We start from the raw sequence: 14267 nt of genomic DNA on the forward strand, positions 1-14267 counted from the left end.
CTATAGGTAATACTGGAACTAGTCTTTTGTCCTTTAGCCTTTTCTTGGGCACAGCTTCCAAAGTTCAGTTCCAAGGCTGAGCTTTCATATTAAAAAAAAACTAACTCCAGCATGGGCCAGATTATTCTGGGGGGTAAGGGCTCCCTAAATTGTTTTTAAACATGGGTGGAAAGATGCTGTAGGTGGTTAGCAATCCCTGTATTGTGACTCAACTTTTCATCAACAATCCAAAAGCATCTAAGTGGTTACTGAAGAGTGCTGGGTGGTGCACCTGGCTAAAAGGGTCTGGGAAAAACACTGTAGATGATGCTGGATGTCCTCCAGACAGGAAACGAGACGGGCTCTAACTTTCTGCAGCTTGTAATTGCACATTATAAGAAGCTTACAGTGTGCAGTGAAATCAGAATAAGCAATTTCAGTAGCCAGTCCTCTCAAAAATGTTGGTATGATTCCCATGGATGCTCTGTATCCCCACTGTTATGTCTGGATATCCTTATTATTAGGACTGTCACACTGTCATCCAGTAATGTATCTGTATATTATTTCCTATAGGCCTCAGCAATTTGCTCAATCTTGAGATGGAAGGAAATGGCTTTCATGATGGCAATGTCTCCCCTCTTTCATTCAAGCCCCTAAAGAAGCTCATTTACCTGCGTCTTAACCAAAATCATTTTCGGGCTCTACCTTCAGGAATTCCATCCACTTTGCAGGTACCTCATCATTATTCAACCTAATATCAAAAATTAAGGTTTTATTTTTTTATACCCTGCTTTCAGAATTATTACAGAACACAGCTTGGTTCCTAAACCAATATAAACAGTGAAATTTCAATAAGGCAGGCTAGATCAGGGGATGCCAACAGGTAGTCCATGGACCACTGGTCTAAATGGTGGGAGGGTCTCCTACTGCTGTAATCAACAACTTCCTATTAGTTTCTAGTAGTGGACCAATCAGGAACAAACAGATCTATCAATGTGAAGGAACTGTTTTCTACATATAAAACATCTTTAGATTCTATGTACATGAGCAGGGACAGTCTTGTTGAAAATGGGGCCCTGGGAAAATATAGAGTGGGTCCCCAAATGCTCAGCAATTTAGGTTCCAGCACCCATTTCTATTATGTCAACTTGGGCCCTGGGTAAGGTTTGGGCCCTGGACAATTTTCCATTTCTTTGTATCTCAAACTAGCTCTATACATATGGGGGTAGCCATAATTGCTCATTACACATACTTCCTGTACTTGTTACTGGGTATCCCAGCACATTGATTACCCTATTGTTCCTTTTATACTTTTACACTCCTATTGGCTGTAACTCAACATTTATTAAGCGTGCAGTTTACTTAGAAATGATTTAAGGAATCTTATTCACAGGAATGGCAGCTTGGAATGCAATCTTTAGAATGCACTCCATCAATAAAAACACCTTGTTAGTTATGTAGATTCAATTGGAAGTGACCTTATGTACAGTTATGGAGACGAGTTACTCTTTTTGAACTCCTAAACTCTGTACACCTAGTCCTAACAACAAATATAAGGAAGAAACAGAGAAAAACATGTTAAAAGGAAACTAAAGTGCCAACTGCTGGTTCTAAAGCAAATGTCCAGGACAGCATTTGCTGTTTCTGATTGACTTCCTAAAGCAGCCCTGACAAGGATTATTACATCACCTGCCAATGATTTTAATTTTTGGAAATGAATGGCTGTTATACTGATACTCTGGCTTCAAACTCCTCTTAGTATAAATTATTAAGGCTCTTAATCTATTAAAAATCTGTAACAGCACTTATTACTGATCTGGGTCTTTGAGTATTGAGACCAGTGGATGAGCATGACAAACAAGCAATGGAGCTATGACAAAAGGTGGAATCTCCATCTTTAACCAAAAAAGTGTTTAAGCACCACAATAACTCTGTATGATGGAGTTACATTACATTGGAACCCCATATTAACACAGGGGATTCATTTATTGCCCATTGATAAGAAAGTCATCCATCTCAGATAGGTCATTTTGGAAAAATTACGTACAATATGAGTCACATGGGTACATTGAGGAAGCTGTGATTTACAGAGAAGACATGTAAGCAGAGCAAAGATTCACTAAGATTCAGCAAAATTCACTGAATTTCAATGATCTATACTGCCTTGAGAATAGAAACGCTAATACAGGTGTTGTCACAGACCTACAATTGAATTCATTTTATCCTAAACCTAATTGGTCTGATTCATTAAGGGTTTCCACTTCCTATATTTTCACATTCATTATTTTTTTCTTCATTGATTCACCAACATTTTCAGATGTGTGTTTGCAAATATGCAAGTTATATTGAGATTGATAATTAGCTGCTGATGAGTGAGAAAGAGACTGTAATGCTGTTTAGGAAGAGTTTTAGTGCCCATAAAGCAGGATCAATTTTTCATTATAAGACCCATTATAATATTTGGACGAAAAAAACATTTTTATTGTTTATTAGGAGTGTAACTTATTGAAATTATTTTTTGTGGGGCGATATACTTGGTACAGTTCAAACTCAAGCAGTTAGACTATGTAGCATAAACATGTTTTGTTTTTTTATGAATTGTATGAGCATTTTATTATTTTTTTCTATCTCATTATTAAAAAAAAAAAGTACAAAAAAAACGTATACCTTAGTGTGTGATTTGGCAGTGCAGTATACCCATGCTTGCTATTGTTCCTGACAACTTGTCCCAATGCATCAATAAAGAGCAGGCAACAAGGTTGGATTGGGGACCTGGGGCCCATCAGAGGTAATGAAAAGACAGCACTGCCAGAATGCATAGCTGGGGGGCCCCCCAGGGAAAGCAAAGAAAATATTTTGAAGCATTGAAGATTGGGTTTTTCCATTCCCCTATGGGCCAGTCTGACCCCGGTCAACAAAATTGACCCTCCACCCAGAAACATTCACCTATTTTCTAAGGCATATCCAAACCTTGGATTCCTGGTGTATTCAATTAGAACAGTTTTTTGCATTGTAGAATAAATCACTAGAAATGCTGTTAGCCCCAGAAGATATTTGACATACTCAAGTACACACAATATATTTACAGGTTATGGCCCTCAAGCACTGCACTCTCTGGTTGTTCCCTCTTTATCTGGTCCCCTTCCATGTTTGGATTGACTTAACCCCCACATGTGTGCACAGGAGCCACCTCACCAAGGCATGATTCCATGGCAAATCTGTACACTGAGCTGCTCATGCGCCATTCTGATGGAACATGTTACATTTTTGAGGCTAAAAGAAGCCTCTGTTTAATCAGGGTTCCAACACATTTCATACATTTTTTTCAACTCACAGTGCTACCATTTTTGCAGTACCCTGCAGTGCAGGTGTATTGGAATGGCGATGCATGTAATTGATGCATGTAATCTGCACTGACTTGTGTTGCAGTAACATGTGCCTTAATGCACAATCTTAATGTGCAGGTTGCCAAAACGGCGAGGATAGGCTTTTTTGCTTCCTATATAGAATATACTGGCAGAGGAACCTGTACAACATTGTATCCCATCTGTACAGTTCTGGGTAAAATGTTGTCACTATATAAATCCTGTTTATTAATAATAATATTATTAATAATAATAATAATAATAATAATGTTAATAATAATCTCAGGGGAGCAAAGAGTGCAAATGTGCACACAAGGTAATAGGATTTTTTTTAGCATTTTAACTTCAGAAAATCTGGCCAAGAATCCACCAAGTATACAAATTTTCAGTGCATCCTAAATGCAAATGACATCAGAATTTATACAGGGTGAGTGTTGCTTTTTATAATATCTCTTTATATTGGATTTCCTCCTTTCCCATATGATCATATACCTGTATCATTGCACAGGGCCCTCTTTCATGGAGCTGTTGCTTGTACAGAGCTAGCAAGCAGTTCGGTGTGGAAACTTTTTGCCTCATTATTTGTCCTAAAATCATATTGATGGCTCCATCCACCTGGCTGCTTTGTGTTTAAGGAGGGAAAAAGCCAGAAAAGGGTAGCAATGAATATTTGCTTTTTTGGTGTTTTGTTTTCTTTCCTCCTGATCCCATCAGTAGTCTAGGTTGGCTTAGGTTCCAAGTTTTTTGGGTTGGAAGACCAGCTGTTAAACCGATAGCTGCCAAGAACTCAAATAGCTGTGTAAAAAATGTAGTTTGGTTTCTTTAGTTGGGCTATATGAGCTGTACATGGCAGGAGTTGTGATACATTCCAAGCAGTGATGATTTTAGGTCCTGTGCCTACACAGAAGATTTATTGTCTAGGTCAGCATTTTCCTTAAAACTATGGAATGTGGACTATTGGTGGGGTTCATCAAAAAAGGTCAAGAAAGGCTGCTTTAAGGCTATGCATGCATCAGGTGATTCTCGACTAATAGAAGCTGTCGGAGTTGTCTTTAACAAGAATCTGAGATGTGTACAGAGGTCCTCTGACATTCGCTTATCCACGAACAATAGAGTATGAATGACTGCAACGGAAGTGTAGGGGAGAGAGCGCAGTGGGGTGACGCTCACTTGTTCTCCCCCCTCCCTTCTCTATAGAGTGGAACTTTGCTGTATGTACAGCCCTTGTTCCTTCATCTTTCAGTAGTTTGTCCCTGGAAACAATTGTGAAAGATTCTTTCCAATGACAAATATCGAGCATGTGTATGTAGCCTAAGGCCTAGTATGCATGAGAAGATCCAACCCATTCGATTGATATTCCAATTGGTAGCCAATCAATTAACACAGTGTATAGGGGTGCACAAAATTTCATTCTAGATCGAAAATTTAGGGTCACTTGGGGTAATGAATGCACTTCAATGCAAGTTTGCTGATTGGTACCTGTAAGTGAAACTTCTTAGTTCTGGCAGTACCAGCAACAGGGTTTTCCAGCAATGAAGTCTCATATGCCATGACCTGTCCTAAAGCATACCTATCCTAAGCATACGTAATTGAGATAATTGTTAGGGATGTCCCTCTCAGGCCTGTAATAAACATACCCATGATGACTCTTACCGGAAAATGGACTAATTATGATCTAGGTAGCTGACTCACAAAAAGCAACTTTCTAAATATTCCTTTTCAGCTTTGATTTGTACTTCATAAATACTCTGCAGCAAGACCAGGATAAGGCACAAAACCACCCAGAATGGTTGTAATAAATGGTGATGTGGACATTACATGTTCTCAGAGAGATTACTGAAGATTTCAATGTTTTGGGAAACCAAGTTTGCAAGTATGACCACACAGGTTATTGATAGAAGGGAAGAAATTGATAAAAAAAAAAAACCTTTAACTGATATGAGGTGTTGCATAGAGAATGAGGAATAATCCTCATTTTGCAATACTTGATGGAAAGCGACAGGTAAATGTGAATATCCTCTGGCCTGAGAAGGCTAGACTGTGCCACACACTGATTCTGTTAGGTTTCCCATCTTATCTCCATATACTTAATGGTTATTCTTGCTTGTAGGGTTTCAAGCTCTACTTCATAGGACGTTGGGTTTCCATAAAATTACAGTGATGTCCAACAAACCTCTTTGCCCTCATTAGCATGCTAATTAAATTATATAAAAAGCTTTCTATTTTCATTGCAAAGCTAATTTTATACTCCTGACTAGGTTGCTGTACTCCTCACTAGGTTCTTTGCAGAGATGGCAAAACATGGAGGGTGGGAGGGAGCTTCCGGAGAACAGAAAACTGCAGCAACACCAATATATAATGAGCCATTGTACCTGAAAGAATGGAAATCCAATAATTGAAAGGCAAGAGATACTCATTTTGGGGGGGGGGGGGGGGATAGATGATACTGGACATCCTCCTGTTGTCTCTGCTCGAACTTCTGATGTTGATTGTGATAATTGCTTGCAGTGTGCAGAGAAAGTAATTTCAGTAAAGAAATGGAACATGTGCAATTGTGCAGGGCTGAAGGAAATGTTCTTTAATAGCCAGAAATTATATAAATCCACATTGTATGTATAAATGTCTTTAAAATCCTGATTATTATCTTGCAAAAGTAGGGGTGATAACATGACCATGCTGCTCCTGTGCTAAAAGCAAATCTGTGGGAGGGACCCAACAGCTCCACCCACAGGCTGCTGCCCGTAGAAAACCACAGGATTGGGGGGGGCAGATACAAGACTAGTCATCTCACAAAGACAGAGAGTAGCAGTTAATGGTCTTCATTAAAGGAGGCAACGCAAATACACAAAAGACACTCAGATGATACTTGTCTATATTTGCACTATACACTGGCAGTTCTAGATGTTAATTTAGCCTTTGGGGCGTACAGTAATTATTTTCATGGCTCCACCAATTGTCATAAAATGAGATGTATTGATCCTGTTTTTGGGCTATGTGATGGAATGAGATGTGATGAGCCTTCTGTTCTAAGAAGGCTTTACTGTGCTACGCATAACTACTGTAAGTAACAGTTTGATACTTGTTATATATAGCAGTGTGCCGCAATAGCTTCCATTCCATTGTTGTGGAAAGTCAGAAACCACTGTGATCCATCTAATGCCTGCTTCTTTGGCCAATGCAACATAAGTCCACTTATTCCTGTTCAATCTGTGCTGACCTAGTACGATGTGTTCTGTCTATAACTTATATTCTAATCCCCTGATCTGATCAGCTTTTTTATCTGACCGCATATAAATCTTGAATTTTCCATTGACATAGTCCCAACAATGGCCAAAACTTTCCTCTAAATTTGGAGCTGGAAGTGTAAAACCTTTTTTCAGTTTTTATTGCCTGTGGTTCAGTTCAAGGGATTTATTGCTATTTCCTTTTTTGATCATAGCATGGGAATCATTCCAATGGGTATTCAGTCAACAATGAGGGTCTAATTGGTTAAGTTTTTTTTTGTTGTATTTAGTTTTGTTAGAGACAGGTACGGGGAATTGTAACTATCAAGATGGATCATCCAAAAAAGATCTGCTTCTCCTTCAGTTCTGTGCCACTCAAACACAGCTAGCTGTGTAAAAAAATCTTAAACAAATAAAATACTCAATAAAGTACTCAATTCCAGCTTCCAGGAAGGGGTAAAGTCATTGTTCCTTGCCACTGCTTTCTTGGGTAGCTGGGAACTCAATGTGCCAATCCCTTTTTGGAATTATGTACTCTCTTCATCAGGGCTTGTCTGTGGACACATAAAATGGGTGCAGTAAGTAGTGGAAGAAGTGATTCATATATTTTGTGAAGATATTCTAATATGTCTCCAGAATAAGCCCAAGCATATAAAAATAAACCCTTATTTCTGAAACGGATACCCCTCTTTGGGGCACACTTTTTATAGCAACACCCATATTAAAAACATGTGGGTTTGTATGAGTATGGGAAGTTTCTTTATTTATGCCAAAATAAGATGACTTTCTTCTGCCAAACAGACAAAAACGTAAAAAAAGCTAACTTCAGTTTCAAGTCCTTCAATAGCTTACTTTAGCCACTCCTGCTTCAATTTAAATGCAGACATAGATCCCAACCCTGGTAATAGGTTAACACACCTGAGCCTTCATCTGAATTTAAGATACCTCCATCTTCCAGAAATACCTGGGATTATAAACTTAATCTTTCAGCCCAGTTACCCCTAAAACACCAGGTATTGTCAGACTCAATCTTTTCTTTACCAGGTTCCTGTGTGGGATAAAAAGGCCACTCAGCCTTGCCTCTTATTCCAGAGCCCAGAACCCTGGAACACTCATTACCAGACATGCAACCCTTGGTTTCCCATACTACCCCTGGGCTACTTTCTCAGTACCCTGCCACCTTTCTAAAGGGACCTGAATGCCAAGAAATGGGGGAATTTTACCATCCATCCAAGATCCATCCCTGTGGTACTCTAGAATACATAACAACAGTAGGTGAGCTGTAAGTACATAGTTAATTGTTCCATAACAAATGCACCAAATGCAGGGACAGCAACATGAATGGCTTTGAACCTTTTATTAAGATAATATGTCTACAAAATGGTGTAGTTGAGTTGGAAAAACAATCACTGGCAGTACAGTTTTAGGTTACCTACTAGTTCAGTTTAGGTTACCAAAGCCATGTCCTATGTTGGCTATGTAGAATCCAGTCCTGACAATAAAGTTCATGATTTTTAGCAACCTCTGTGAAACCTGAGGTTGTCCACCCAAAGCTACATCTACCTATGCACTAATGATAGTTGCACCCAGCATCATAAAAGTTCCACCGATCCTCCTAGTTTATTTATTTATAAACTCAAAATGAAAAATGAAATTTAGCTTATCAATACTTTTTGAAAATGTTTATGTGCTTTGTGTACAGCATGATTCCATTTTGCTTGATTCATGTTAATGAAGGGGAAGTTTAACTCTGGTTACCCCATATAAGTTCCAACATAAAAATTTCTACCACTATGTGGCAAGACTTTAGGAGTTGTGAACCACAATCTAGATTGGCAGCTCTACATTGTCTGAAGATTTTCAGCATCATGAACCTGGATTATAGTCCAGTTATGTGGTCAACACGTGGTCCTCAGAAATTGCCAACACAATCAAAGCACGATCCCGGTTGGCAATTAACTCCTGTGCAAATCCAGTCTGAGTTCTCCTGAAGCTATGCATAGACATTGAAATGTGTGTACACATACAAATTCTCAGGCATGCAGGAGTCTACAAACCACAAGAATTGTCTCCCACGTCCAAAAAATCAGACCATGGCCTTATAATTTTACATGAGAAGCTCTCTCTTATGTTTTCTTTGGAAAAAACAGAAGGACAATGCTTTCAGAGTGATAATAATAGATGCAATGTCTCCAGAAATCTGGTTAAACAGACTAGACCTAGGCAGATCAGTAACTACGCGTATTGTTCCTGCAGCCCCCAGCAGTAGATTTCTTTTCTTGTTACACTAAATGTACAGCACAGCATTTTTGCTGCTCCATAGCTGTCCCTACACATCTGCCCTAAATTAAATTCCTATCCCCCCTATTCCCTAAATTATTCCCTAAATAAAAAGCCAAGTCAAAACCCTTTTTCCAAGAAAAAGAATCCTATTTAAGCTTTACCAGACAAGTAGTATAGGCATATCATTATCAGGAGCATAAATGTAGGGACCCTTTATATAGGAAAGTGTCCCTGGTTTCGAATGTGGTATTGTGTTGGGCTGGATCTAGTAAGCTATTTTGTAGTTTGGAAATGTTCCTAGCTAGTTGATTGCTGCTAATGAGAAGATCTCCCTGTATACATAAGAAGGACTGACCAATCACCTTTGATATATACCTTTGATAGATACTTATCAGTGACTGAGGGCTTCTGTGCAGCTTGCTGGGGCATGGTCTAAGGTCTAGGCTTTGGTGGCCAGAGACCTGCAAAGAGCCTGAAACTTGTGCACAAGTTAGTCAATGATCTGCTTACGAGAGTTAGAAAACAGGATCCTGCCAGTGTGCTTGGATATGGGGACGGTCAAGAACAGGGCTACCCTTAACAAAGCGAGGAGGTAATGGTCAGCCACTGGAGGATAGGTGAACTTTCTTTGAGAAAGTATTAGAGCCTAGGGAAGTCCCCTGAAAGAAAAAGTGAACAAAGTGGATTTATAGAGGACTGGGCCTGGGTACCAATGTGGATTGTAACTCCACATTGTGGCTCTGGGACATCCATCACTCTGACCTTCACTTCCTAATTTTGTGAAATTCAATAAAACCCCTAGACACGATCTACAGCATTTCTATCTGAGTTTGACTGGATATACATTTTCATATTCAGGTTTTTTTTTGTATGGAAAAGGGTGGATATCTACACCCAGGTCACTCTTGCTTTTTTAGCAAGATGTTAAAAGTAAGGGGGAGAATGAAGGGGTTCTTCAGTAGGGCATTTAGTCAACTGGTGGAACAAGATACATACCTGTTCACATCATTTGAGGATCTGTTTGACTGATGGCTAATGTACATGTAATTTGGAAGGCATGCATGACATAAGCTGCTGAACTTTTTTTGGATGGGCCCATTCCATAAACCTGCTCCTAGATTTAGATAAATGAGATGCTGGGGATTTTTGGAATCTCCAAATCATGTGCTGTGTATTTGTTTTTGCACCTTGTTAGACTGACAGAACGTAAATAACAAAAAGTATTAGATTATTGTTGAGATTACTGGGGGGCCTTGGTATTCCTCTGTAGGTATCCAACATTTATAATTAGTGGACGTGTTTAGTAGTAGTGAATACAGTGGGCCACAATGGATATCAATGTTGTTTTTTTCAAATATTGATTTTGATGATTCTTCATCTTCGTAGTGATCTGTGTATTAAATAAAGCCGGAGCTACAAACCCATCATGATCCATAATTTATTCCATCCTAGACTGATCCATAAGTGAAGTGGAGTCTCTTATTTATACTGAATTTACTGCCTGACTTTATTCAGAAGACATGTTGCCATTTAACAATATCAGAAGATCAGTGAGAACACAGTACTACCGGTACTAATGCTTGTCAGATGTCTTTCCATATGTGACATCAAATATTATTATTTCCTTTTTCTGTCTTGCGCAGGAGCTACATTTGGACAACAATCGGATTGAGGCAGTGCATGAAGGAATTCTCAATAAAACTCTTAATTTGAGTATTATTACTCTAAGCAACAACAGGCTAATGGAAGATGGCATTGCTCCTCGAGCTTGGATCCACCTTATGTAAGTAAAGGTTAAATAATGGGGCTCGCCAAGGAGAAATACTGTTGGTATCCTAAGCATCCTGTAAAATCTTGGAACCCAGATGGAGACCTGCTGACATTTGGAACCAATTGTATAGCCAATATTAATTAATATTATTATTATTTTGGTTCACTTCTTTAACAGAGTTCTTTGGGTTCTTTGGAGCATTTCCTGAGTCTCTACTAACACGTCTGCAGTCCTTGACCAACTTGTGTGGTGTTTCTACAGTTTCTAACCATCTACTCTAATATGTAAATTCTGGAAGTTTCTTTATGCTTTACTCTTCTTTGCTACAAAGGTCCTCTCTCTATTTACCCTCCACCATTTACTGACCCAAGCTCCCACTACCATTATAATAAATGCTGTTTATGTGCATGGACAAGAAGACAGGCGCATGGACACCTCTGGCTCATACAATGTTATAACAAGATATATATTTATAATATTAGAGTTTACACGTGCAAATGAATGATACTGGTTAATACAATTCCCATATATTGAGTTCATTTATACTCTTAGATTGTAAGATCATCTTGGCAGGATCCTCGCCTCCTCCTGTGTCATTGTTTGTATCTGTCTGGCATTGGCTACCCTTATTTAACTTTTTGTGTTGGATCAGTTGGACAACCAGCTTTTTTCTTTGGAGGTCCATCAGTTTAATGTTTTTTTTTTTGTTTCCTCAGGAACGTGGAGTCTCTTGATTTGTCTCACAATCGATTGGTACATGTCCCATCTTTTTTACCCCGGGGATTAAAACAGCTGATCTTGCATCACAATCACATTGAGCGCATCCCAGGCTATGTGTTTGCGCACATGAAACCAGGACTAGAGTTCCTTCATCTTTCACACAACCACCTAAAAGATGAAGGCATCCATGGTGTGTCTTTCTTTGGCCTGTATAAGTCACTTACTGAGCTTTTGCTGGATAATAATTACCTGCAAAGCATACCACGTGGCATTCTTAACTTGAAATCTTTGCAGGTCCTTCGTCTGAGCTTCAATAAAATCAGGTAAGGCATATTAGGATTACTAGATTTGTTAATATGATAATGTAGCCTGATGGATACCTTGGCAGTTTTTGGTAATCAAGTGGTTATTTGATTGCACCAAGCAAACTCCGAACTGTCTGACAGGTGGGCCATGGCTCTGGCCGGTGCACCCACCAGCGGGGTCAGGAGAAGGACCCCCCGCTGGTGGGGTGCACTGGCCAGAGCCATGGCCACATCTCTTGGAGACATCGCAGGTTCAGGGCGGCGGGCGGGTTGTGTCTGCACAGGTCTGAGCCTGGAATGGGAGAGTGGGCGAGTTCTGGCATCATGACATCAATCTGGGGTGTGACATACGGCAATCTTTGAGTGACACACAGCTCCCCGCGCATGTGCAGTCTGAAATCTGTGCATTTATTGGTCCGCTAGCCTCAAAATGTTGGGGACCACTACCCTAGAGTGTGACATGTCAATCTATCATACTACATGGGTTCGGTGAACCCATACTACAGAGTAAGAATTATTTAGTGCCACCCTAGTAATGACTGCATGGATGGATTTCTTAAAAGTAGTATGGGGAACATACCATGTAATTTGTGTTGCAGTCTCTATTTGAAGCTACTGTAATAGGGTGGCCATGCAGGAGTCCAATTCGGGGCCAAAGACAGTTTTGGAAAGAGTAATTTCTGTTCCAGCATAATAGTGGCTCTATACAAAGTACAAAGCCAGCTACATAAGGACACTTCTTGAGTTTGTTGTGAAGGAACTACAAGTGACCCACACAGCGACCTGTCCTAGGATAAATTAGGATGTTATTTGCAAACCAGGTTTTCTTGTCCAACATCAGCACTTGACCTTTCAAATGCTTTTTTGTTTAGATGATCACAAGTTCCCATTGAAAAATATTCTATTATTTCTAAATATTATAAATATTCTAAAAATTCTAAATATTCTAAAAATTCCTATTGAAAAATAATTGAACCTTCCCAGTGGAGGGGAGGCTGCCATATCCATGGGAGAAGATTGGAAGCCAGTCCATATAATTGGCCATGGTTTTCAAATGGATTGTCCGAGAAGATTTTATGTAATGTCGGGTGCCAACACACTTGGCCATAAATCACATCCATTGGCCCGGTCTTATTGGATCCGGTTGGTAATACTAACTTCTTTTCTTTCAATCCCAAGGTATGTTCCATTGAACTCCATCTGCGATACCAGAATATCTGAAGACTCCAGCCTTGTGTCTGTACATCTGGAGAACAATTACATAAATCGGCGTCACATACCTCCCACCGCATTCTCCTGCATCAAGACCTATTACAGCATCATCCTAAGACCCCAAGTTAATGAGTATGAGGAGTACTAAAAATTGAAACATCTCTGTAATATAAAAGAAAAATCAAAAATCCTAATTAAGGAGATTTTAAAAATATATAACTAAGGCTAGTAAAGGACAATATAAAGCTATTGTATATTGAACAGGAGTGCAGGCATCCACATGGATAATGGTCCTTCAAACTGAAGACTGGGAATTGTAAATGATGAGTGCTGGTACTCATCTCCAGAACCTAACTGCAAATAATTTGACGAATAAAAGTGTATTAAGAAAAATAAAAAAATGATAAGCGTGACCTTTAATATTTACTATGTTTGAAGAAGCTGAGTTTTAACCAATGGCAATTTATTTTGTATGTATATTCTAGATCCATAATTTTTATTATTATTAATATTATTATTAATAATAATAATAATATTAATGAAAAAAACAGTATTTGTATACCGCCAACGTATTACGCAGCGCAGCAGTAGAAAATTACAAATAGATACAAACAATGACACAAGAAGAGGAGAGGACCCTGCCCAGAAGAGCTTACAATTTAAGAGTCGGGGGAAGCAGCACACAATAGGAGGGGGGATATGAAATGGTGGGTAGTATTATTATTATAATTTTTATTAATAAACAGGTTTTTTATAGCACCAACATATTACGCAGCACTGTACATTAAATAAGAAAAAAAGTAGTGGGTGTTTTAAGAGACAGAAGAAGATGGTAGGCAAGTTTGAAAAGATGGGTTTTGAATGTTTTTTTAACCTCCTGGGCGGTTTATTTCTGTCCAGATTTATATGTTTAAATGCGGTACATTGTTATTGGTGAAAATTTATTTTACATTGTAGGCCTGTAGTTCTTAAGCATCTCACCGAAATATTTCCAATATTTATTAAATGTATTAAATGTAATAATAAACTTTAAATAAAAACTCAAAAATCTGTTAAAACAAGGGTGTAATATAACTGTACAGTAGCATATATTTTAATGATTGCATTGTATTGGATTCAAAACAGTTATTTTGTTTTGAAACCAATATAAAAAAATTTGAATTTCCTGCTGTGCTCCAGCACGCACCGACGCACGCACTGACGTAAGCACTAACATCACCGAGAAATCCTTGGGGAACGTCAGCGCACTCGCCAGGCGACCAATCGAAGGAAGAGGACTAGCCTTGAGGATGGCAGGACACTGGAGGAAGTCGATGGGACCAGGTAAGGCTTTATCTTTTTAGCTACCCCGTGTGTGGCTTGGGGTTACGACTTTCAGCAGGTTTTTTTTACTCCGAGACACACTCTG

General features: G+C 39.0%; 1 protein-coding gene across 1 annotated transcript in view; it reads left to right on the forward strand.

The window, feature by feature from the left end:
* The window catches only part of ECM2 (extracellular matrix protein 2), a 37254-nt gene extending 23214 nt beyond the window's left edge, over positions 1 to 14040 (forward strand). Inside the window, exons 7-10 of the mRNA XM_072430986.1 lie at positions 553 to 710; positions 10495 to 10634; positions 11339 to 11665; positions 12827 to 14040. Of these exons, the coding sequence (XP_072287087.1) occupies positions 553 to 710; positions 10495 to 10634; positions 11339 to 11665; positions 12827 to 13007 (806 nt within the window). The 3' untranslated portion in view covers positions 13008 to 14040. The remainder of the gene's footprint in view (positions 1 to 552; positions 711 to 10494; positions 10635 to 11338; positions 11666 to 12826) is intronic.
* Positions 14041 to 14267: the final 227 nt, after the last annotated feature.

The sequence above is a fragment of the Pyxicephalus adspersus genome, chromosome Z (genome assembly GCF_032062135.1).
Source record: "Pyxicephalus adspersus chromosome Z, UCB_Pads_2.0, whole genome shotgun sequence".
NCBI lineage: Eukaryota > Metazoa > Chordata > Amphibia > Anura > Pyxicephalidae > Pyxicephalus > Pyxicephalus adspersus.